At 38.9% G+C, this 24,331-nt stretch overlaps 1 protein-coding gene across 3 annotated transcripts; it reads right to left on the reverse strand.

The window, feature by feature from the left end:
* Nucleotides 1-724: 724 nt before the first annotated feature.
* Nucleotides 725-23,186, reverse strand: IFNAR1 (interferon alpha and beta receptor subunit 1). 3 transcript variants are annotated; one of them, XM_084495847.1, is made up of 12 exons: nt 23,030-23,129; nt 15,923-16,012; nt 15,106-15,226; nt 13,447-13,637; nt 12,700-12,854; nt 11,639-11,780; nt 10,562-10,676; nt 9,539-9,741; nt 8,210-8,364; nt 7,268-7,421; nt 4,952-5,106; nt 725-2,304 (listed from the first exon to the last, which is right to left on the reverse strand). In XM_084495847.1, the coding sequence occupies exons 1-12, from the start codon at nt 23,112-23,114 to the stop codon at nt 2,080-2,082; spliced, it is 1,791 nt and encodes a 596-aa protein (XP_084351973.1). In that variant the 5' UTR covers nt 23,115-23,129; the 3' UTR covers nt 725-2,079. The 3 variants fall into 3 exon arrangements, with proteins under 3 accessions (XP_084351973.1, XP_084351974.1, XP_084351975.1); XM_084495848.1 differs by lacking the exon at nt 15,923-16,012 and having other exon boundaries at nt 23,030-23,186; XM_084495849.1 differs by lacking the exons at nt 15,923-16,012; nt 23,030-23,129 and adding an exon at nt 15,405-15,544.
* Between the last annotated feature and the right edge of the window lie 1,145 nt (nt 23,187-24,331).

Raw genomic sequence — 24,331 nt, forward strand, 5'->3', positions numbered from 1 at the left:
GGCAAACAATGCCTAGTGGCACTGGAAGCAGTTCACAACTATCAAAACAACGCTCTGCAGTTGGTTACTGAAATACATGTATCAGATAAAGCATTTTCCTTAGAGGAGCAGGGAGGAAAAGAAACAACCAAAAAATACTTCAGAAAAAAATGTTTAGAATAGCCTTACTTTTGAAAAATCCCCTAAAGGAAGGTATTTCCTCAAGCTCTAGTGGAGACATATATCACAATTAAGAAAAACAATCTGAAATTGGGGTTGTCCAGGGTGTGCGTGCGTGCGCAAATGTGGGAAGTCCAGCTACAATATAAAGCAGTAAGAGGAACAGCTGCATAAACAAGTTGCCTTCTCACAGTGGAACAGCAAACTTATTTCAAAGCAAAACTACCTTGAGTAGACTGCACAAATAGACAACTTCATACTGTCTTTCATCTAATATTTCACAACAATCCACAGACTGGAGCTTTTTACCAAGCCCCTGATGACTGGGATGCTCACATGCTGTCAATTTAAACCCCGATTCAGAAAATGAATTAGCATTCCTTTCTGACTGGCCTAGTGCACGCAACATTCCCACCTAAGCTCTAATCAAGTTTACATATGATATTCTTCACATAGTACTTTTTAGGAAGGACAATAACTGGAGAGTCATGGGAATTTCTATGTGATGTAGCTGAAATCTCAATATTTTGAAAATATATGGAGCCAAGAAAAGCTTAAGAAAGTGTTTAAAGAAGTAAATGTGCAAAATTTATTATGTTCTTCCATGAACACAGTAACAAAGTTTATAAAATTAGGTCACATTTGAAAATAAACATTTGAACATCAACAATTACATGTTAGACAACAAGCAACATAAAAACAACTTACTCTAAATCAATTTCTTCGTAAGAAATTAACTATTTTAAAAATCAGTTCAAAAGAAAAGTGGCACACCAAAGTGAAACAACATTGCAGCATCTTTGTATTTTGTACAAGGAAATGTTTGTTGATACAATGAGACTGAATTGAAAAAAAAAACTTTGAATGACAAGCATCCTCACTGTGCTGTTAGAAGACATGTCCTAAATTCAGCTTGGATAATTCTAATTACAGAAATAAGTTCCTTTGTTAAAGGAGATTCCCATTGGCAAATACAATTCAAATAGAAGTGTTTTACGCTTCTGGTTGTCTAACCATGAGAGAGAAGAAAAAAGAATATTCTTCTTAATGTGTCTTATCATTAAAGCATTTTTCAAAGTATTATTTAAAGTATTCATTAGTTTCTTCCTGCAGCATATATCTGGCTTGGACGCTTGTCATCCTAAATGCAGAACAATACAGTTTGACTATACATCTATTTACAAAGAGCTTCCACTGTGAAATTTCTCTTTCCAGTGGAGTAAGCCTCTTTCCTAACTCTTCTCCTCCCCAAACTTGCCCAGGTTACCAAGTGATGTAGGAGAAGAGCACCCTGATGCAGGGACACAGCTTAATGAACACAAAGGCAGGCATCGGAAGTATCTGATAGCCGTGGCCACGAAAGTTTACATGGATGCTCAGAGGAGCTGCCTCACTGAAACTGGTTTCTCTGCATCCTTTGCTCTGGACCTGCTGAACCAAAAACCACTGCCCCCAAAGGGCTGGAAGAGAACATCACACTTCTTACAATTGTATCTGGCATCAGTTTTCTTCTGCCTGTGTAAACACTAGGACTCAATACTGTAATTTAAGTATTCTTTCAAAGTACACACTGGCACTCAAAGCCTGCTTGTGGAACACAGCAGGCTTTCACTGAGGTTATTAGGTTCAAGAATATGAAGTGGACAGATTTGTTCCTCTTTATTCAGGTGGTATTCCTTTTATCACAGGATGAATATTCAGTCAAAATGGTGTAAGATAACAGAAGTCAAATGTGTTTTAACTTCAGTCAGCTTGCAGCAGAGAATGTGACTTTCCACTAACCCAGTGGAAATTTGGAAGCTTCAGCACAAATATCCCAAAGCCATACTGTCTTCATTAGTCCAAGACTTTCATAATAAAAAAAAGTTTAAGTGTTTATTACACTACTAGTCCCGCATTTCAATTTTACTTCCTTAAAAGTTATATTATTTCCTTTTCTAGCATTCCTTCTGACCCTTTGCTCCCTGAGGTATCATCATCATTAGAGTAATTCCCTGAATCTCGACTGCTCTGTTTAGAGTGTTTGTAGTCTTTGAAATCATTTTGATTTACTTCTTCTATGATGCTTTCAATGACATAACAACTTTCTATTGGCTCTTCCGCAGTGGGCAGATACGGGCTGCCAAAGAGCTGTCCTCCAAATCCCTGCAAAACGAGAAGAGAGATGAATATTCATGCCTAACACCTAAATAATGACTCCATTTAACACCATAGTTGTACAAATCTAGTTTATCACATTCAATAGCATCATAAGGTTTTCTACCTATTATACGCTGTTTCCCTAAGTTCACAAATGAAAAATGACAATGAAGTTTAGCTGCATTTACATAATCAAATACTAAAGAATTATTACAGTAAAAGAGTTGAGGTTAAGATGCTGTTCGCAGCTGTCAATCACCTATATAATTGCAATATTTCTTTGACTCTAGCCTTATGAGGAAATAAAGGAAAACCCTAATTCAGAACATTTTCAGAGATCATGTCATAGCATGTGGATGACAGATGTGTGTTCGCAAAGCCTACGAGTGATTATTAGTTATTAAGCAAAGTTTGAATGAAGAAAGAGAAAGCAAGCTGCAACAGCATGATACCAACCCCTTATACAGCTCTCAACAGCATGTTGCTGTCCTTCCTACGTGCCTTAACTCTAAAAAGCAGTTGTTTAAATCAAACCCATTAGAAAAGTTCTCAGTCAAATATACATCATATCAACCATGTTACCAGCATTCTACCAAACAGAAGAGCTAAAATGTTGCCTTACAAACTAATGAAATTCAGATTTGCCCTTGGAAATTATGAGACTGGTTTACAATTTTAACTTTTACTCAGAAAGCTCTGTACGCTACATATCCTAAGAGCATCAGTGAGAAGGAGAAACACATTAGGAAGGCTACACACTGCTCAGGTCTACATTTTGGGAGACACTGAAGAAAGCACGGTGATGAGCAGCTCTTGCTGCATTTCAGAACATACCCGCATTGACACGATGCTCTGTTCATTCCAGAAGGGGATCACTGAATACTATGCCAAGCAAAGCCAGAAGTTGCACAACATCTGCCTTTGAGACTTGAATCATCTAGATTGCTAGGTCAGGGCATGGTAGAAGTGTTTGCAAAGATTGGACTTTCGTTTTCATGTCCTGAATTTTAAAGAGCAGGCAATAATGACTGTTCTTTGACCACATGGATTCTCAGACCATAAAAGTACGTGGAGGACATGTCAGAAAAGCAACGTGGCTTTCACAGAATACAAGAGGCTGGAAAGGCACTCCCAACTCTTTCCAGCTTCTTGAGACGGAGATGGTTTCTGTTTGTTTTAGTGATGTTTCATGCAATTCTCTTCCACAAACATGACCCATATAACGATTCTCATATCCACAAAGGCTGTCCACATAGGAGATCTGCAGATCCCCCTGCCTGAAGATACTTTTGTTTTGAACCTGGCTCCTACTAAATAACTTATTTACTGAGAGGGTTGTGAGGCATTGGAATGGGCTGCCCAGGGAAGTGGTGGAGTCACCATCCCTGGAGGTCTTTAAAAGATGTTGAACTTAGCGATATGGTTTAGTGGAGGACTTGTTAGTATTAGGTCAGAGGTTGGACTCGATGATCTTGAGGTCTCTTCCAACCTAGACAATTCTGTGATTCTGCGATAAATCTATTTGATGTCCTCTTTCTAATAATGAAAGAGCCAGAAAATTATTTATCAATCCCTATTCATAGAATCTTAGAACTGTTTGGGCTGGAAGGGACCTTTAAAAATCATCTAGTCCACCCTTCCTTTCATGGGCAGGGACACCTCCCACTGGATCAGGTTGTCCAAAGCCCCATCCAGCCTGGCCTTGAACACTTCGAGGGATGGGGCATCCACAGTTTCTCTGGGCAACCTGTGCCAGTGCTTCACTGCCCTCATCATAAAAATTTCTTCCCAGTGTAAATCTATCCCCTTTCAGTTTAAAACCACTGCCCCTTGTCCTGTCACTACAAACCTTGGTAAAAAGTTTTTCTCAACTCTCTCAGCCTCTCTTCACACTAGAGGTGCTCCAGCCTTCCCATCACTTTCAGGGACCTCCTCTGGACCCACTCTCACAGGTCCACATCCTTGTGGTACTGAAGCTCCAGACCTGGGTGCAGCACTCCAGGTGGGGTCCCATGAGAGCAAAGCAGAGAGGATGAATTCCCTCCATCCACTGACTGGCCACACTTCTTTTTAAGCAGCCCAGGATTTTAAGCCTGGCTTTCTGGGCTGCAAGTGCAAATTGCCAGCTCATACCCAGTTTTTCCACCCAGCTGTATCCCCATGTCCTTAGCCCTGCTTTGCAGGGCTGCAGTCAATCAATTCCCCTCTTCAGGCTACTCATGCTTGCCTTCCAAGTAAGCCTTCAGAGAAACTACTGAGGTCTAATGCAACGATGGAGAAAGACAATCCAGAAGCAATAAAAATCAAGTGCTATGCAGCAAGAAAATAATAGCAAGCTCTTAATTGAAAGGAAGCAAGTAAGACACAGTACTCATTTTATGCCATGAACCAACAGGGAGAAGGCAAAAAAGGCTAGAGCCAGATAACATGGTGGGAAAATTATTCTGGTCTCAAATTGCAGGGCAAAAGTACATACACATACAGGATAAATACATGCACTGGAATAAAAAAAGTTAGCAACTCTTCTGTGCAAATAAACAATTAAAATGTTCACTAATTGAAACTTTTGAACTGAAACTTTTTCTATAACATTTTACACTTCTTTCTAAAAGTATGTCTGCTTAATGAATGAGAAAAATCAATCTTGTCTCACCTCTATGTTCAGAGGAGGCGTGCATGATGGAAAGAACACATACTTGATTTTATTATAGGCTTGATACAGGAAAAAAATGATCAGTACAGCCACAACCAAGACAGCAATCAGGGCAGTTACAAACGTTGCTAAAATGATCAGAGGTAACATTTTATCTAAAAAAGTGGATGTGAAAAAAAAGCAAAAACAAACATTCAGTCTAGGTATTCATAAACCACACAGATTAAAACAGATGACCCCCTCCCCCAAATCTGCTGCAGTATTTATCATAAAATAGCACATTCCTTCACTGCTATACCCAGGCACGATGGTCATTAGGAAAACAATGTAATTCTATATCTCACATAATTTTATTAGAAGCACAACCTAAGAGATTTCAAACACAAGAACACGCACATTTGCATATAGGATCAGAACCAAGATCCGATTATTCCCTCCCTCTTTGACAACAGGACAGAAAGGCTGTGCAGACAGTTACCCTGAAGGACCTGATATGTGTAAATCTATTACCACCCTATTGCCTGTGTGCAGGTTCTAGCCTCAAAGAATATAATATGTGACTGACAGAGATACGGGGGTAAGAATTCCCATAGCTCATGGAAAGAGAATGGGCAATTAAAACTGTGAAGTTGGCCCTCCTTTCCTTAGCCAGGAAATGACTAGACTGGCCAGACTTGCAGGGTCTTCAGGAGCACAAAAGCACTCCAATTGTTTCTTGGACAGGAAAGGAACTCCAACGCTAAGATTCAGATGACTACAGCCCAGCCAGTAGGGAGAAAAAGGATCCTCTACCAAGCAACTCATCTACATGTATTCCTCTTCGATGCTTACCTAGGAAGAAATCAATCCCAAGGACGTTCCAACTATTTTCTACACCAGTAGTCTAGACAGTAGCTCAGCACAAGTTTTTATGCTGTCAGTATAGAAAGGTGAGATGAATTGCACCTCCGTGCTCAAACACAGTCCTGTATTGCTGCGTCAGCCCAGGAACTATGGAAAGCCTTCTAACAGGCTAGGCTCAGTTCTAAGATTTAAGGTTAGGACCTCTGGGGATGAAGTATACAAAGGCAGAATCCATCTTTTGATAGCAGAATATTCTTGTCAAAGGAACCCTTTATCTGAATTGGTATAAGCTAGTCAGTGTGTAAATTAAAGAGTTTTGCAAGCTTCCTTCTCACTGTCTCTGTTCTAGTTGGCAACACACACTCTGGCTCAAACAAGCTGAAGGGAGCTTGAACACACTAAAATAGGAGATACCAGTAGGTGCTTTACAAATAAGCAAGAAGAGACAATCAGTTCTTTTCAATCTCTATTCCCTGTTAGTAAAAGTGATCAAAGGAAAAAAGAATTCCACGCTGCAATATAAGAACATTGGGAAATACAGGGCATGATCTGTGAGACTGTCTCTCTCAGTAGAGAGTCTCGAATGTACTGCTTAGTGCTAAATAGAATACTAATAAAAGAAGGGGGAAGAGTAATACCTAACCAGCAAAATAGTCAAAGAATTTGCCTTGTGAAGCTTAAAAAATAAGATTTAATTCTTCTTAGGCTTGATAAAGACAAAAACCCAAGGACTACAAATACTAATAAAACACAGGAGCTTATGATGTGAGAAAGTAATAACACAATTATTAAACGTTCTTAGCTTTAAGTCAGTTTGGATATTTATTAATTTTTCTAGTGTTAAAGGCTCTTAATGGAAAATAACTGGCCAAATTAAATTCAACAGATTATCATACCCTAGTGTTTGGAGTGAGTGTAATCCATCTTCAAACCCTTTTTCATTTTGCACAAATGCTTTTATCTATGACAACTCAGTGTCTTCATCTATAATTTGTCCCCTCACACTTCAGCACAGGATTCTTTTTTATTCAATTAATTCATAGAATAATTAAGACAATTTCAAGAATAAAGTATTCTTGAAAAATGTAGTATTCAGTGATCTCCCTTCTAAACATATATAGGAAGTGACTGAAATTAAAGCTTGCCTATTAACAAGTCATTGTACTGGATGAAGTTTAATTTGCAGTCATTATAGTTATTAATGTGAGAATTTCTAAACTGAGGTATGTTGTGGAATAAAAAATGCAATTTTGTTCAGGTCAGACCAGAAGCCACATTAGCATAGCTAATTGGAGAGAACACAGAGCAGCAGAGTGACAAACTGCTGATATGATCTCTGGTCAAATGGGTGCTAACTTGGTAAGGCCATTAAGTCACATTGCAAGTATTTCCTACTTAATGAGATCTGCAAAGGCTTACGAACTGTTAACAATTTTGATTCCACGGGCATAACAAGTCCCAAGCAATTCCTACCTCCAGGTGTTTTGATGCATTCCTCATTGCTGAAGGGACTGCTTTTGTTGTAAGCTTCTGAAAATGCTTTTACTTTTACACAGTACTGTGTTGAAGGTGTAAGATCAGAGATTGTCGCTATTGTCTGTTTTATCTCTTTCACTTTTATTTCCTCCTGAAAAAGAAAATTTGGAGGAGTAAGACACACAAACATTACAGGTGCCACTCAAATAGAACAGAGTTCTGGTTTCTGCTGAAGAAGTTGGACACCCTTTTGCATTTGGATTGAATAAAATAGAAGAAACTAAAAAACTCTAAAGCAAGAATAGTCAGCAAACATTTATTGACAAAAGCAAACTATTTTTACCAGACTGAAATTTTACAGCTTAGAAGTGATATGTTGTGTGCAAAATTTAAATTCTTCCAGCTGCAGTTTTTCCTGTCTTGTTCTGCAAGTCTACAGATACACGTTTACTGGTTATGGTAGCAATGTTTTGCTATAAGAAACATTTAAAGAATATAGAAAGATGTATTAAAACTGGAGCTAAAAGCATGCAAGACTTCATTGTTTTCTGATACGTATGGCAATAATACTGCAAATACAGTGGGAAAGGAATTCAAGGGACAGAAAGCTACATTAAGACAACACACAAGTCACATTGAAAGACACCTCTATTAAAAAAATGAGTCATCTGGCAGCTTTATAAAACTCTGTGTAATTCTACAGAATCATTGCACGTGCGGCTATGTGAATGAAGAAAATTATGAAAATCTCCTCAATTTGTAATGAAAATAGTCTTAGCTAATTTTTTATAGACTCTTTCAGAAAAATAAACTGTTTGTATGATTGATACACTGTACATGTACCTTTTCTGAAAATAAGCTTCTTGAGGAGAACTTAAATGTAGTATTTATATCATAACAAATTTCATATGCTGTTTTAAGTACTTAATGAGTTCATACCTCATTATCTGATGAATTCTTCCAATACACAATCTGGTAAGATAAGTAATAACGCTCCCTCATGACTTTGTTTTCATCTCCTCCTGGAGGAGAAATCTGGACATGCAGCAAAACATCACTGATGTCCACTCTTATACCAGGAGGGCCAATTTCATCTAAAGACACAAAAAAAAAGTCAAAACCAAGACATATACAAATAAACATACTGACTGAAATATTGCAATTTAAACCTGTGACTTTTTAAAAACCATGTATTTAAAAAACTGACTTGACTAACAACTATATTTAGAAGCAGGTCCTGTGAAATATTTCAGTTATTTTTTCTTTGAAAGTTCATATTTTGTTTTTGCAAGCTTCAGTGACACGAAATAAGCAGGCAATAGGATTCACTCCATGCCAATCAAAGCGAAACTACGGAATGCTTCTTAATTTGATCAGGATGTGGGCCCTCTTTTTCACTTATAGCCTCTTCCACTTACTTTGAGTTAAAATTGAGATGCTTTTAAGTGTTTGGTTTCATTTGTATAATTGTCACTTATTTAATTACAAAAAGCTTTGAGAAGGGTAACCTGACCTATGGAATAGCTACTGATTCTATCTTTAATATGGAGGGAAATGGAATATTACACTCGGCATGTCAAACATTTCTTCACCTCAATAATTGATAACTTTTTGTGAAGTCAAATATTTTAGTAAGCTCACATTTCTAGCAAAACATAAAATATGCAAAACAGATTACAAACACTAATTTCACATTGGAAAGCATTACATATTTTGACTTGGATGTCATAATGATTTAAGACATTGCTTTTTCATTAAGTTCTTCAGAGTTGAACCTCAGTTTTTGTGTAATCCTGTCCTCCTGAATTTTGTGCTGAAGCAGTAATAGAGAGTAAGGAGGAGATGAGGGCAGATGCACAAGGAAACAGAGGTGCTGGTTTCCAACCTTATCTGTCTTTGAGACCAATTCTCGGTATCTCAGAAAAATAACACCAATGGCAGAAGTCAGATAAGGAATATTTGCAGTATAATCTCACAAAATTATTAATGCAATAGACGAGATTATAAAATGCCATATAATGCTTTGAGTTTCAATTTTGTAAGACAAATGATATGATTTTAAATATAGGGATATAAAACAACTGTGCTGAGTAGAGAAGACCAAGGAAAAACTCCAGTGTAACTTGAAGAGGCCAGGGCTCCCAGCAGAGTTTCTGTAGGGGAACTATGTATTCAGTTTCATTAATCCAGGAAGTGTCTTTGTGCAAATACTAGCGTTAAGTTCAAGTTGGTTAGGAAATGAAAATATTTAAGAAAACATCTCCTTACTTGTACTTAGAGGATCTATTTTTACTTCTTTAGACAAGCACGATTTATTATATTCACTCATGGCCTGCACGCGGAGATAATAAAATGCAGAAATAATGGTGATGATAGACGTGAAATTGCATTTTGTGTTTGTGATGTTTTCACATCTGGGTACACTGAGCCACTTCCCAGAGTGATCATTATGAAGTTGCTTTTCAAAACCACTGCAAGAGATATTATAATGTTTTTATACAGGGTCCACAAATTCCAAAGCAGCACATTCACATTTAGAATACTACATACAAAAAATTAAGAGGCCTATTCTTGCAAAAGTAAACCATCTATTTTCCATTAATTACTGAAACAATGAAGCCAATTGGATCAGGAAATTCAAACCAGTGTCTGAATCAATCCTAACTAGAAAAGAAAATTGCATTTGATTTTAAAGTTTTAAAAATTCAAACTAAGATTTTTCAAACAGCTCTATTAAGTTGATTATTTTTTATGTCATGCTAAGGGAATTCCAGAAAAATGCTACTTGTTATGAGGTATCTCTCATCATTTAGATGCTGGTCACAATAATTGTGCTACAACTAGACATGAAGATATAGATTTATAGACATGCCGATTTTCTTTTTAATGTTGGAATCAGACCAGAAATAATCAACTATGTTGACAATTGAAACCTTGAAAAACAGCATTTTGCTGTTTCTAGTTATCTAATTTCTTCAAATTTAAAGACACAAAGAAACGCAAACTTCATATTTTATAATTCTACTTAGCTTGTATATAGTCCATTCCATGAAGTATTTAACACCCTTAAAACAAGCCTAGTATTCTGACATTATACAATATGATGTTATTTGCAATCCTTTCAAAGCCATGCTAAGACCAGATGATTTATCCACTGTTATACTGCATATCTTAAGCCATGTTTGTGAAGTATTTCAATTTAGCTTCCAGTAAGTGTTTGCAAAATACAATAGATAACATTTAGAACTACATAATTAGTTTATACAGAGATACAGAAACTGTTTAACTCACAGGAGATACTGTACGGTATAGTTCACATGTTGTTTATATGGATTATTCCAATGCAGATGAAATTGCATGTTCAAAGCAGAAACTTTCAGATTTGCTGGACAAAATAAGTAATTTACTGCATAAAATGGAAAAAAAAAAAAAAAGGAAGGAAATCCAGAGTTACTAAAAAGCCTTACAGCAATTTCTCACTGAGTGTTCAGTTCAGCAATTCGCACTGGCCAGTTATCACATAAATGATGGCACACATACAGTAAGTAAGAAAAAAAAAAAATCAAAATTGCCTGTTTTCATTATAAAGATGGCAAATTAATACACTGTATATATCACGGAATTTAAGTCTTTAATATTACAAGCACCAGTTAAAAAGCAGTGTCGGTAAAATTAAGTACAGATGCATTGAGATTAGTGTAAACAAAATGGTCCAGCAATGACTTGCCTAGAAAATTGTGTAAAATACATACAAGCAAGCATGAAGTAGTTTTGATGTACCATCCAATCTAGCATTTGACTTTCTCAATTCCCACACTATATTTTCCCCTAAAATAAATATTTAAAAATACTTAGACACTTGAACAACGTGAAAAAGAATTTAAATTCAGACAGGTAAAACAAGACATTAATTGTAAGCAAAACTGCCACCTAGCCATTCTTCAGAATCTGCAAGAATAAAGTCACCAAGGCTTGCATGAAAGAGGTTTTCTTAAGCTTGGCTCAAGTTTGTGTATGTTCATTTACTGCCAAATATACAAGAGTCTTTTGTTCTGCCTACACACACTTCCTTCTGATTTAAATCGAAAAATATCCGGTTTTCCAATATAGAGAAAGTAGTTTTTGCAGTACAAATTAATGGACAGAATTTGCCTCAGTGAAAGCCTTTTTGTACTGTTAAAACTATAGTAGTGATAGGTGACGTTATATTGATTTAAAACAGAAAAACTAAGTAATTGTCAAGATTGCTTTTATACCAAAAGAAGTAGGAACCTGGCATCTCTGTGCATTTTTGTTGTGTTAAAACAATATACTTTCCAAAAGTTTAAATAAATAATCAATTTAAAATTAAATAGTTTCACGTTATACCTTTACGGGTAGTTTTTACACAATGAATGGGACTGAATAAGCCTTCTTGATAGTAAAGAGTTGCTTGGACTTTTAAACAATAGGTTGTCTCAGGTGCAAGACCACTGATGGTATCCACAGGAAAAATATTTTGACTTCTGACCTGTCAGAAAGAATTGTGGACAGCATGAGCAGCATCTTCCAGATTAGCTGATTTTTAAAGTATCTTTTCCTCCAGGTTTCAGCCCATTTATATAATATTATTTATATTATATAAATATACCCTAAAAACAAAACAAAACAACAACAAAAAAAAACTAAAGTAGGGAACAAAGGATAATATATGGGCTGATTTGTGCTAAAGGGAAGTTTCAAACTTAGCCATGAGACTGAGATACTCCTTTACATATGAAACTGGGTGTCCAGTTGTAGGGTTGCAGCACTGCTGTACATAAAGCAGAACTTACCACACATTCAGGTGCATACTCTGAAGACAAAATAGTGCATTTGTATTTCTCAATTAATTGAGAATTTACAATTCTAGAATTTACAAATTCTAAAAATTCTGTAAGAATTCTAAAAAAAAACCCCTGTAAATTCTAGAAATTAGAATTCTAAGACCTCATAAGAATCCTTAAACTCTCCTGACATACAATATGAAAACAAAGAACTTCATGACACAGAACTGCACTATGATAGTCAAGCTCCACATATCTACACCCCATTGTAAATGCTTCTTCCCACTACCCTGAACTCTTTCCCTTCCCTGTTGTTCTTAGCTGATGGTAGCTGCTGCTCCAACTTATCTGAGATGGTTTCACTTGGTTCCTCATGCATTAGGCTCCAGCATTTAACAGAAATACAAAGCTTGTATCACAAAATATCCAACAGTCCTCTACTTGAAAACAAAACAAAACACAAACCAACCAAAAAAAAAACCCTCAACTTCCCAACTGCATAGCAACAATTATACTGAGTTACAGAATTAAACAGTTACATAGTTAAACAGTTCAATTTTAGATCATTAAGCAATTAAAGTACATCTTTGGCAGTTGAGATCAAAAATCAAAATGTAACCATACCTCTGCATCAGATGAATTTTCCCAGATAACCAGATTATATTTAAAACTCGACAGATTCCACATTTTTCGGTCCTGATTTGATTCTGGAGGAGAAACTTGAATTTTAATGACACCATTTATGGACTGCAAATGTATTTCTGGGGGACCAATCTGAGCTGAAAATATGAAAGAAAAAGAAGTCAGCAAGAATGTTTAAAGAAATACTACCCAAAAAGTAACTTACGTTAATAAACCCACAGTAATGGCATATAGTATCTTATTTTAGCTTGGACAGGTACACCCTTTGCTGGGTAAAAAAAAACAACAGGTGGATGACTGAGCCCAGAGAGCATTGGTGAATAGAGTTTAATGACAGATCCTGCACTTTGGCCAATCCAACTCAACTAATACAACAGAGGGAAGGCAACTATCATCCTATACCATAATGAAAAATCAGGGAGTCGGTAGAAGACTTCCAGAGAAGTCTACTATATGGAGAGTTTTTTTTTTTTTTTTTTTAAAAGAAGTCTAGAGAAGTAGCCATAGAGAACTCTGTCACAAGAACAGCATCACTTTCAATACCTTTTCCTTTCCAGAAAGGAAAGAATAATAGCATTCTATCACCTGCAAATACCTTGTATTACTTTTAGATTGAGAAAGTGACTAGTTCATGTTATGAGCAATGGAAACCACATGCATTTTTTCCCCAGTAATGTGAAAAAGGACATGTAACTAAAAAAAATGTTGCAGTAAATATGGAGCTCATACCTATAAGAAATGGAATCATTTCAAAAACACTAGACCATGGTGATTTGTCTTCCTTTCGCTCAGCCCTTACGCGCACAAGATGCTCATCATTGTATTCAGTTATCGCTGAAGAAAAGTCACATTCTGTGTCAGTGACGTTTTGACAACCAGGCAACTCCTTCCATTCCATTTCACTTGTCTTAGGATCAAACCTGCAAGGTGAGTTAAAAATATCACACACACAAGAACAACTTACAATACAATCTAAGTCATCAGTTCCTCCTAAGTCATCCTTTTCTTCTTAATGCTAGTAAGAGTCATGTTGCTTAGCATTTAACACCAATTACACTGGTGTTAGGGATCTCTATTTCATCAGCCTTGAGTTTATATTACCATTTATTAATTAGTTTATCCTTATTACTCAAGAGTATCAGAATTTGTAGACTGGTAGTTAACATTTGCTTTATTCACTGTGTAAACACAGCATCTAAGAACAGTATCAAAGAATTGTCAAAATCCAAAATTATACCCTTAATACATTACCCTAGTTTGGTAAGGATTTTATAAAACCGTTGGAAGAAATTTAAAAGTCTTAATGGCAATAAATGCTTAAGAAAACATAAAAGAACCAAAGAAAATAATTCTAATGTAAGCAAGGGGTGTAGATTAGGGGAAAAAGAAAAAGCAGAAAAATGGAGTTTGACAATAAATGTTGGACAAAAAAAGCTTTCCAGAAGCTTTATTTCTTGCAAGTTAACAGACAGCAATACCTATTTTAGCAAACAGGAATTGCATACAAGTATTACAAACAATCTCACCAAAAAACAAAACAAAAAAAAAAGTGCAGACTTGAAGTAGTAATTGTTTGTCCTCAACACTTACCTTACAGATTTATTTTAAAACTTAAGTGGTCTGAATTTTCAACGTATCTGTTTGTCATTTACATATTGAAAGACAGCTTTTTTAAATCCACAAAATTTTACATTAATAAATCCAAAAATAAAAGAACTTCTTAAGCTATTTTATCTTAGAAGTGTTTTTAAATATTTGCCTGTCAGGATAGTACCACAAAATACCAAACACATATGTCTATGCTTATATAAGCATGCATAAGTATTGGTATATGAAAAAAAAAAAAAAAAAAAAGAAAACCAAGCTAACATTTAAGAACAAAGATTGATTTATCTAGTCATTAAAATTTGCAGATGAGAAATCTAGATTCATAAATACATTGACAGATTATTCAATATCTACACTGAAAATTCTCTTGAGATCTGTGCACATGTGTGTGGGTGTCTTTTGACACAATCTAGCTCAAATAAAAACAAAACAAAAACAAGAGTCACAAAATCTAAAAACTACACTTCCAAGTGTACCAGTTTATCTTCTCAGTACCTCAGTGATTCTTGGAGAATTATTACTAAATGTGGTCTGCATTTATAAAGCATCACCACCAGTGAACAATCTAATTTTACGTATAAGATAGAAACATGAAGGACAATACTAGGATTCTGCTTCAGTTCAAGACTTAGTCTTCCTGCTTCTACTTTCTGAATTTCAAAGTCTCTAGAAGTTTTAGACAGCAGCATTTAGAAGCATAGTCATAAATCAATAAATTATTTTCTCTTCTACACAAATAAGCGTCAGATACTTCTGGCTCTGAATAAAGCTACTACTTACCACTGATATTCGGCTGAAAATGTGACATTGGTATCATTCCCCGTGTAGTTCCACCTTAGAGTGAAGTTTGTATTTACAACATAGACCTGAATATCCTGAGGACTCTTCAAATCGGTTTGGCCTATAAGAAAGTAACAGACATATATAAGGACTGGGACAAATATTTTTTTTACGTAAACTGAGAACCCACTTTTGTTTAAAAAAAAAAAAAAAAAAAAAAAAAAAGTAGAGAGTTATGAAATATCAATAAACATTTCACTGAGTTTAAAAAACAAACCAAAATGAAAACAAAAACCTACCACAACACGCTATGCAAATGACATTCAACATACAGCCTAGGAGCTGCGCATCAAGCAGCTTCTTCGCTCATCTGACCATACAAGCTCTCTCCTCCTTGTTTAAGGTCCTCCTCCCACTTCCCGTTTAAAAGCACGTACAGATGTAGCATTCAGCGCCTGTAGTTCACGGCCACAGGCTGATTATACGCAGTCGGAAGGCCTTTAACCAGCATTTTGTTGGCTGGATTCGACGTCTGGATCTCAGCTGCAAACTGCTAGGGATTAACCCGCTGCTGTCATCTCACGGCTGTGGGACAGGTAGAGCTTTCCAGCCTCGTTTTATGTCATGTATTACTGTCACAAATTCAGTGTACAGCCTTGAACGTAAATCCCGTTCAGGATCTTGTACCTCACTCAGGGTAATCGTGTCTTTGGCATGATTAAAGACCTAAGGAGGCACATAAAAGACCTAAGGAGGGCAGGGTTCAAGTCTCAGGATGCAGATACGAATTACCAAAACATCAAGGGAAAGAGGAGACCTGACTTCTGAAAGGCAGACTGCCAACAAGAGGGAAGGACACATGCTGGAACCACCTGCAGGATAGCTCTCTCCTTCTGTATTTTTCCACCTTTCAAAAAAAAAAAGTGATTAATAAAGCCCTGTTTCATTACTGCCTTATAGTTACCATTAACTCTGAGATATGCAGAGTGTCCTAGGTGCTCCCCTTAGGGCACAATTCAGCTATCGGACCAGTAATAATGCTGCAGGGGAAGGAATTATTCTGGTATTTAGGCAAACTGAACATTATCTGGCTACTTTCAAGGTATGTTTTCCTTTGACATCAGTCCATGGCACTACTTCAAAACAGTGAGGCTACAATGTTATAACAGGGACAACGTTTGGTCTGAAAGTTTTCTAGTAACACTATCCTAAACCAGACTCTGGCTTACAGAGCAGATGCAAGCAGGGTGGAAAAAAAAAAAAGTCATTCATACACTCAGTCTCTGTGTAAATAATTATTGATAAATTATCTTAATAGACGGTATGGGAGAAAAACATCTTTTGAGAGCATCATTTAACTGCCAAGGTATGAACAGCTTCCAGTAGCAGGCACTAAGCCAGTTTCTGTAGTTCTCCAGCAAAACGCACAAAAAAAAAAACCAACAAAAAACAACAAAAAAAGAGCCTACCGTGGCAGGGCTAAACAGAAGGCTTTACAGCAGGAGACGCCTGAGGTAGATTCTTTACAGGGAGCCCTGAGCACACTGTAGAAGGCAGCGTTGGGTAACATCGTATTAGTTGAGACTCACCGTGCACCTCCAAGAGCTCCAGCACCAGTAAAAAAAAGTGATGATGCATTATGATAATTAGTTTCATTTTCAAATCCTTATCTTACATGTTGTATGCGGCTTTACAGTAAGAGTTATTAAAGCTTTTCCATTGGGGTCGGAGAGGAAAGTCTGGTAGCAGGATTGTTTTGAGATTCTTGTTCTGAACAGTTACCCTATTGCCCCAAGTTTTTGAAAGCTGGTGTCAGACTTCAACGTTTTAAGCTAGGCAAGCTTTTTCTACAGCTAGCAAATACCACAGCCAATAATCATATCCTGTCTCTGGATACAAACAACACTGCAGAAGTGCAGCTCTGGGCTCTGACATTTGCTGTCGCTTTTCCAAATGAATCTGTAAAACTTCACGGCACTTGGTATGAACTCAAGCACTCAAATTAAAATTGGGAAACGTCATGAAATACAGATTTCAGCTAATTATTTAAACCGATGTTTCAGAAGGTTTTTTTTTTTTTTGTCCCCTCCCACCCACTGAACCTCCCCCAGAAGGCTTCAGTCAGATGGCACTTATGAAGGCGTTGTAGGACTTTTCCATCCCAGGCATACCCCAGAAAAGGAGCCAACAGCATGACTCTGAAAACCACACGAAACCTTATAGCCATCAATACACTACTTCACTATTCTTGTAAAGCCATCGGTAAGAAAACTGTGTGCTTCTTTCTCCCCCCGTACCTTTGATTTTAACTACTAATTGCGGGGGGCACAGTGGAAGGCAGAAGGGAAGAGTTGTTGGAAACCGCTACTTACAGTTCAACGGGGTCGTGCCTGCACCCACACACTTGGCCTTCATAGAAATCTAAGTAGTATTTTCTTTTATTTTTTATTTTTTAACTCTATCTAAACATGGGACATAAGAGCATCACACACGTTCAACAGTTTTGCAGAAGCTTAAAATCTCCCCCTATACTAAAAAGTATCAAAATCATCTCTTTCAACAGCAGCAAAATGGATAAGGAAGCTCACCGAGAAGAGGAGGTTAGTTTACTTATGAATATAATTCCCCCCCCCCCCCCCCAGGTTTTATTGCAAGATAAAGTTCAAATACTTTTCCAACCACAACACAGTGGTTTTGCAGTGAAGGCTGCTATCAGGAAAGCATAAAGCTTTTTGGGAAATGAACCGATAGCTACCACAAAAGGTGCCAAGCTACCAGCAAAACTTCCCTTGTTTGGTGTGGGAATTGAGGCTTTCTGAGGCCTATCTGGACAAGGAAATTACTCCGAATTCTGCTGCAACCCTTTTTGATGGTTGGACAGTGAATTCAGAAGGTCTTTATCCCACAGCAATTTTAGTAACAGGCCCAGAAGGTTGTCACGAGTCTCAGATGTGACTGCCTCTTTTCTCGGAGAACTTCCTCTTGCCGGTTTGAACACCGTGGACTCCAGCCTGATGTTCACCCTTTCACAATCCTCCTTACAAACTGCTGGAACCAGGCATCCAGAGCTGTCTTCCCTGGCACACGACAGCCTTTAGAGACCGTTAATAAACAGAAACATGCCATTCAGAGACCTGTAAAATGACCTAAAAATCCATTACAGAGTTAGAAGTAACTTGTACCAGTTCCCCACAGAAAATCGTACGGCTTTAATTTTTCAGAAAGCCGTTCAGTGGTGTTGAACATAACACTGTACAAGCGTGAGCATTTGCGGCCAGTGCTCAGCAGTTTTCAAGAAGGGGAAAAGATGGTGAAGAGGACAACCCCAGGTACAGAATAGCTCTATCCTGGGAGGGGTAAGACACTCTTCGGCCTTCAAAGCAGCAAACTTTGCCGTCCCTGCAATGCAAAGCTGGAAAGCACCAGCACCAGCAACTCCACTTTACTCAGGAGAATGAAAGTGCCGCTTCACTGAACGCTGGGGCTGCGGAATTCCCTCCCGCAGTGCTGTCAGCACCGAGCTCTCGCCTGGTTCGTGAGCTGAGTCAGACAGAAAGTCTCGGCGCTACCGACTGCCGGAAGGTTGGGCCGTCAGCTGGCACCACGTGTTTGCTTTTGTTGTTTCCTGCTCCGCTTCTAGCTGCTGCAAACACCAGACTAGATGGCCTTTTGGCTTCATCTGATGTGAAATATAGATGAAAAAAAAAACTAAAACACCACAACGCCTGTTGTAGATCTACCCTGAGCAGGATTAGGTACTTTCCTCCTTGCCCTGGCAGGAAAGACAGATTGTTGCTTTATAAAGACCCAATCCTCACAGACAATCTTCATAACTCAAACAACCCTCACAAGGATATCAAATTTGATAATTTAAATAATTATTTATTGAATTGTTCTGCTTTCATTTGTTCACTCCATCTTCTGCTGGAGATAAAAGGAAGGATACAATCAGAGATCTAACTTTAGATTTATACTCTAAGGAACCTCTTTGGTTGACTTTAATAAAAGGTAATGATAATCGAGTCACATTTTAACAGTTCCTAATCATTCCTTCATCCGATACAAGCACAGGAACTGAGCTGGAAGAAACCTTTCAACGTCACCTACAGCTCACGCTGGAGAAAGCTGGTGGCTGTTTTGTGTACATCAGAGGTTTATGTAGTGAAGCTTTGTGGCTGCCACCAATGCATGGCCTCTTTTTACAGGCCTCCGATCTCCTGAAATGTTTCCCTATCCCTGTCATTAGAGATTACAGAAAGCTTTCTGTGAATTGGAAGTAAAAAAAAAACTCCCAAATCAGATTTCTTAGTAGTTTCTGTTGGAGATCTTGATCTTTACAGACCAGACCAAGTTTCTGTATGACAAAGATGCTTGCTTAGCTGTCATTTATAGTCCTGCAAAACCAGGAGTGTAACAGCAATCTCCTCTACACACATCTAGCTCATGTCTATGGATACTAAAGCACACTATTCTTTTATAATCTTATAGTGCATCTCTTTATTCTCTCTAAGCATCAGACTCTTACGTATTTGAAGCTAGATTAAACACGAATGACAAAGAGAAATCTAAATGACAGCTACGGTTCTTTTCATTTTACTTTTTCGGTCAAATTTCCTAGCTTTCCGAATGACTTTCATTCTTCTCTTCTGCATTCTCTCCAAATGGCTGTGCTCCCCTGGAACACTGTAATTCAGAAAGTCACAACACTCTGGCAGAAATTTATAAACGGAGCCCGGCTTACAAGAAACATGACCTAACCTTCCCATTCTAATTGACACGACTCTGCCCCAACACTTCTTGGGTTTTCTCCAGCACGGCAACTAAACTTCTAGACAAAAGCTCAAGGCACTGTAACACCATAGATCTTTATTTAATTATTTTTTTTTGGGGGGGGGTGGGGCTGTAGAACTGATATAACTGATATTTAGACCATCATTTGTCACTTTCTGCTTGGCTAAGAACAAAGCCCCTGCACAAGTCCTTTCTCGGTGCCAGCAGGCCTTTTTCCGGGACCTTTCTCCAGCTTGTTGGGACACCGCTCAGTTCCACTCCGGCTGCTTCAAGCAATCGCAAGCTCCTCCCACTCAGCTAAAGGCAGTTTTGATAAGCTTATGCTGTTCTACCACAGACTGTTAGCAAGCATCCATGTAACGTGACGTTGACAGCAAACTGTAACGCGTCTTAGCAAGGTGGAAAATCATACTGTAGTAGTTTAAGCATACTGGAGAAAATAATGTATGTTACGAGATCAGTACACGGTATAGATTCAAAAGCAATACTGAGCCAAAATTGTATGCAATCAGAACTCTTCTATCCACACACCTTTCATTCTAAAATAGCAGAAATTCAGGTTGATTTAACGTTTGCTCTCGATAACACGGACATGGCTCGTTGTTCCACGCCCATCCCTTCACAAAGTAACCCCTACTTCCAGTGTTTTGTGTATGCTTACCTAAACCAATCACCTACCCCCCAATAAACAATAATCCTAGAATGCAGGAGTAAGCTTGGTAATATTGCCTTCCCAGAGAGGTTTCATGGTTTTGCAAGAAACCAGATATGCAAAGCAACATTTATTCCAGCATTACTGATTCAGCTGACTGATTCAATCACAAAGACAAGAAGCACGCACCGCTGCCCAAGCTTCCAGTTCCTCATCAACCAAACCACTTTAAATCCCCATCTCAGGGACAATAAATCAAAAAAGCAGCATCAAAAAAATACCCTTTAAAAATCTACTAATTGTTTTTCAATGTATTTTAATTTTCTGGTGTTTTCCGTGAATAATCCACACAAATACAGTAAATACTGCCTTCTAGCTCATGGCTGATACAGATGAAGAGAGAGAATTTGTCGAAGATAGCAAGGCTCACAATCCACTGCTGTGATCTACAGATACTCCCATGGAGAGATTTACAATGTCAACAAATTTAGTTGCTTTTTCCTCAAGCAGCAAAAACCTATCTTATAAACTTACTGTGAACCTTTAAAACTGTTTCAAAACTAGAAGTTGTCAGATCAAAAGTTATTTAAAATAATACACCATTTCACTCAAAGGGAAGTGGTTTTTTTTTTGGTCTCCTATTTGAATTACAAAGAGAAGTATAGCATGAAAGTATACATATGATTACATCTCCTAAACAGTCCTTCATAACTGTTTTAATGCTGTATTCTAGCAGGCTTCACAACAGAGGAGATAAGAGATGAATTATTTTTCCTCTGAAAACAAACAAGCAAACAAACAAACAAACAAACAAACAAAAAACCCCCTGTTTAAGATGTAAAAATCATATCAAGCCTGTACTTAAACTGAAGTTTTTGAATAACTTCCCCAAGCCCAACAGTCTGACACAGATAACCTTGACGTACAGTTGTTTAAGGCAAGATCTCAATGATAATCCTTCCACTGCTTAGTAAACACGTTTTAAAGTTGTGGAGAAAAATATTCAATTACCTTTCTTATACACACTTAAATTTAATTGAAATATGCAGGCAAAATATTTTTAAGTTTTGATTCCAAATGGCACTTGATAGAAGACATTAAAAAAAGTAATAATCCTTTTCCATGTAGAATACCCTTATCTGTAAAGAATTTAACTTGAACGCATATTACAACTGTACCAGCTTATACAGGTATGCATGAAGTTACAATAAGCCAGAAGGGTTTCCAAGATTTCTGTAACCCATGTGTTTTAGATTTCTAGCATAATTTAAATAGTAGGAGTCACAGAAAAGCTCAGGTTTATCATGACAGAAACAGAGACTAGACAAGAGCGTCTAAGACTAACGTAGATAGTGAGCAACTAATCAGAATCAAACTTTGCATAACAAATCGAAAGGAAGACTCAAGTTCATCTCTAAAATCAAGATTTGTGGCTAGCTTATTTTACTAGTATACATTTAAAATTAATTCACGTTACTTCACATAAAGCATAACAACGCTGGTATTGAGGACAACGTTGCAAGACGTTAGATTGACACGAAAACAAGATATGAAAGGGAAAAAAAGCGTATAGCACAACTGCCTATCATCCTTCCCCTGCCGTACTTTAATAAACTAAAATAAACTTGAGTGCCTGACCACCCTCTCAGTGAAGAACCTTTTCCTAATATCCAACCCGAACCTCCCCTGACGAAAAGCCATTCAGCAAGAGAACAAAAAAAAAAAATAGTCCATTAGGCAGAAACGATGGAAAATTTAGCTCAGCCTTTCAGCATGGGAAGAAAAGGAGGCCTCTAATGTGTGAGGATGAAAAAACATGTAAAGCCACAACCAAACACATGGCAAAGACGACTCAGCTGTGCAGACCCAGGGTTGTCCCCAGAGCTTTTAGAAGGGGGACCGCTGGTTTTGACAGGGCAGAAGGGGACAGGTCACTAACAGAGCAGCTACTTCTGCGCCTCCAAGCGGTGTATGGCACGTAAATTATTTCCTGTGAGGCTTGTAGGCTAACGCAAGCAGCCGCAGGTATCACGGCGCTTCCAGTTCGGGGTCGGAATTTGGGGGCGATGCCCACAGAACGGAGCTACGGATCCAACGAGAGAAAGAAAACAAAGAGCAGAGCTCCCAGGGCTGCTTCTCTGCCCAGGCCCTACCACGAACACACAGCGTGGACCCCCAAAATCCACCCTGTGCTCCTCCGGGTGTGCCAGACGCGAGGCACACAGCCCCACAGGGGGCACAGCGCTCGGGCGTCGCCCTCCAACACCCCCCCACTTCAACCCACCGCACTACACAACGCCCAGCACCGGGGCAGGAAGGCAAAATACCTGCCGTGCCCGACACCCCTCTCTCAAAACAGCTGCCCAAACACCCATCACCACCGCGTCCCCCCCCAACCCGGTCGCCACCGAGCCCGGCGGCGGCGGAGCCCCCCCCCTCATGGCGGCCGCCGCCGCCCTCATGGCGGCGGCCGGGGCTGACCTGCGCAGCGGCGGGGGGCAGCGGCCAGCAGGCAGCACCACAGCGGCAGCAGCAGAGCCCGGGCCCGGCAGCCCGCTGCCTCCATCCCTCTCCGTTACCGGAAGGCTCCCGGGGCCGCGCATGCGGGCATAACGGGGCGGAGAGGGGCGGGGAGGAGGCTGGCGGCCGCGGGTGGCTCGCAGCCGGCGTTTGGGGGCTGGTGGTAGGGCTCCGATTCCTATCTGGGTACTGCAGCTGCTGTGTCCGCCTGATAAGGGTCCTGACCCTAATCTTTCACCGCGCTCTGCCTGTGTAGTGCGGAGGGTGTTATCCCAGCCCGGCTCCACAGGGTCGGCAGAGCCCTTCAGGCAGCTCGCAAGGGGGCTTTGAGCTCTCTTTAATCAGCAGTAATGGGGTTTTGGGGTGGGAGGTGTCCCTGCCGGTGGCAGGGGGCTGGAACTGGTCTTTAAGGTCCTTTCCAACCCAAACGACTCTGTGGTAAGATTCAAGGCAGGGCACTTGGCTGGGAAGGGAGAAGCCTGACCCTGAGTGTGAGGATGTGATAGTGTCGAGTGCACGCACTGCAGACCCGAGAGGAGCTTAGACCCAGCTTAGACCCAGCTCGCTGCTTTTGCAGACAAGAAGGTCACACTCCATCATTACAGAGATTCTCTTTTTCTGTTTCATGTTTTTTTATGAGACTGCCCTGCTGCAGTGACTGGGGAGGTAGAAGCGAGGGTTTTCCTTTTAACTTCCTGTACACTCAAAGCAACAAATACCTAAGCAGTCACAGCAGTGCATTTGGAGATAAGGATTTGAAACTTCAGTAAGCTAAGGTCTGTGTCCTCTCCATCCTAAGCTCTTTAAACATTGCATTATTTGTTGCTTATGGAGATGACGATGCTTCAAGCCATTCTTCTGCATAAAAATGTTCCTGGTTACTGTTGATGCCTTTTCTAATATGAGATGCTGCATATACTCTGAGGATGCCCACTAAGCCTAAGGTCTCCAGCGACACAGATAAAGCTAGGCATAAATGTAGCTTTGTTTCTTTTGGCCCATAGCTTTTAAGAAATGCTTGAGGATTGTTGCAGGGCAAGATATAAAAATCAACAAAATTTACCTTGTTTTGGGATATAAGTATAGGGAGCCTTCTCAAATCCATGAGGCAGTTGAATCGCCTGTACCATCTGAGATGGCAAAAATTGATCCAGACAGATTATTTCTGTGGTTTGCATCATCTTCTTTTACGTGATAACCTTCCCACGTTTTGCTTTTCCAGGCCGGTCATCAACAGGTAACCACAATGCCAGTTTTGCTTGT

The sequence above is a fragment of the Aythya ferina genome (assembly GCF_964211825.1).
Source record: "Aythya ferina genome assembly, chromosome: 1".
NCBI lineage: Eukaryota > Metazoa > Chordata > Aves > Anseriformes > Anatidae > Aythya > Aythya ferina.

What these genes read in the sequence shown, in the direction of transcription:
- IFNAR1 (XM_084495847.1), bottom strand. Translation starts at nt 23,114, where the DNA reads ATGGAGGCAGCGGGCTGCCGGGCCCGGGCTCTGCTGCTGCCGCTGTGG. An exon ending in TTTTCAGCCGAATATCAGTG is followed by an intron (nt 13,638 to 15,105) that starts GTAAGTAGTAGC and finishes CTCACCTTGCAG; the next exon opens with GTTTGATCCTAAGACAAGTG. An exon ending in TGTAAAAACTACCCGTAAAG is followed by an intron (nt 10,677 to 11,638) that starts GTATAACGTGAA and finishes CATTTTATGCAG; the next exon opens with TAAATTACTTATTTTGTCCA.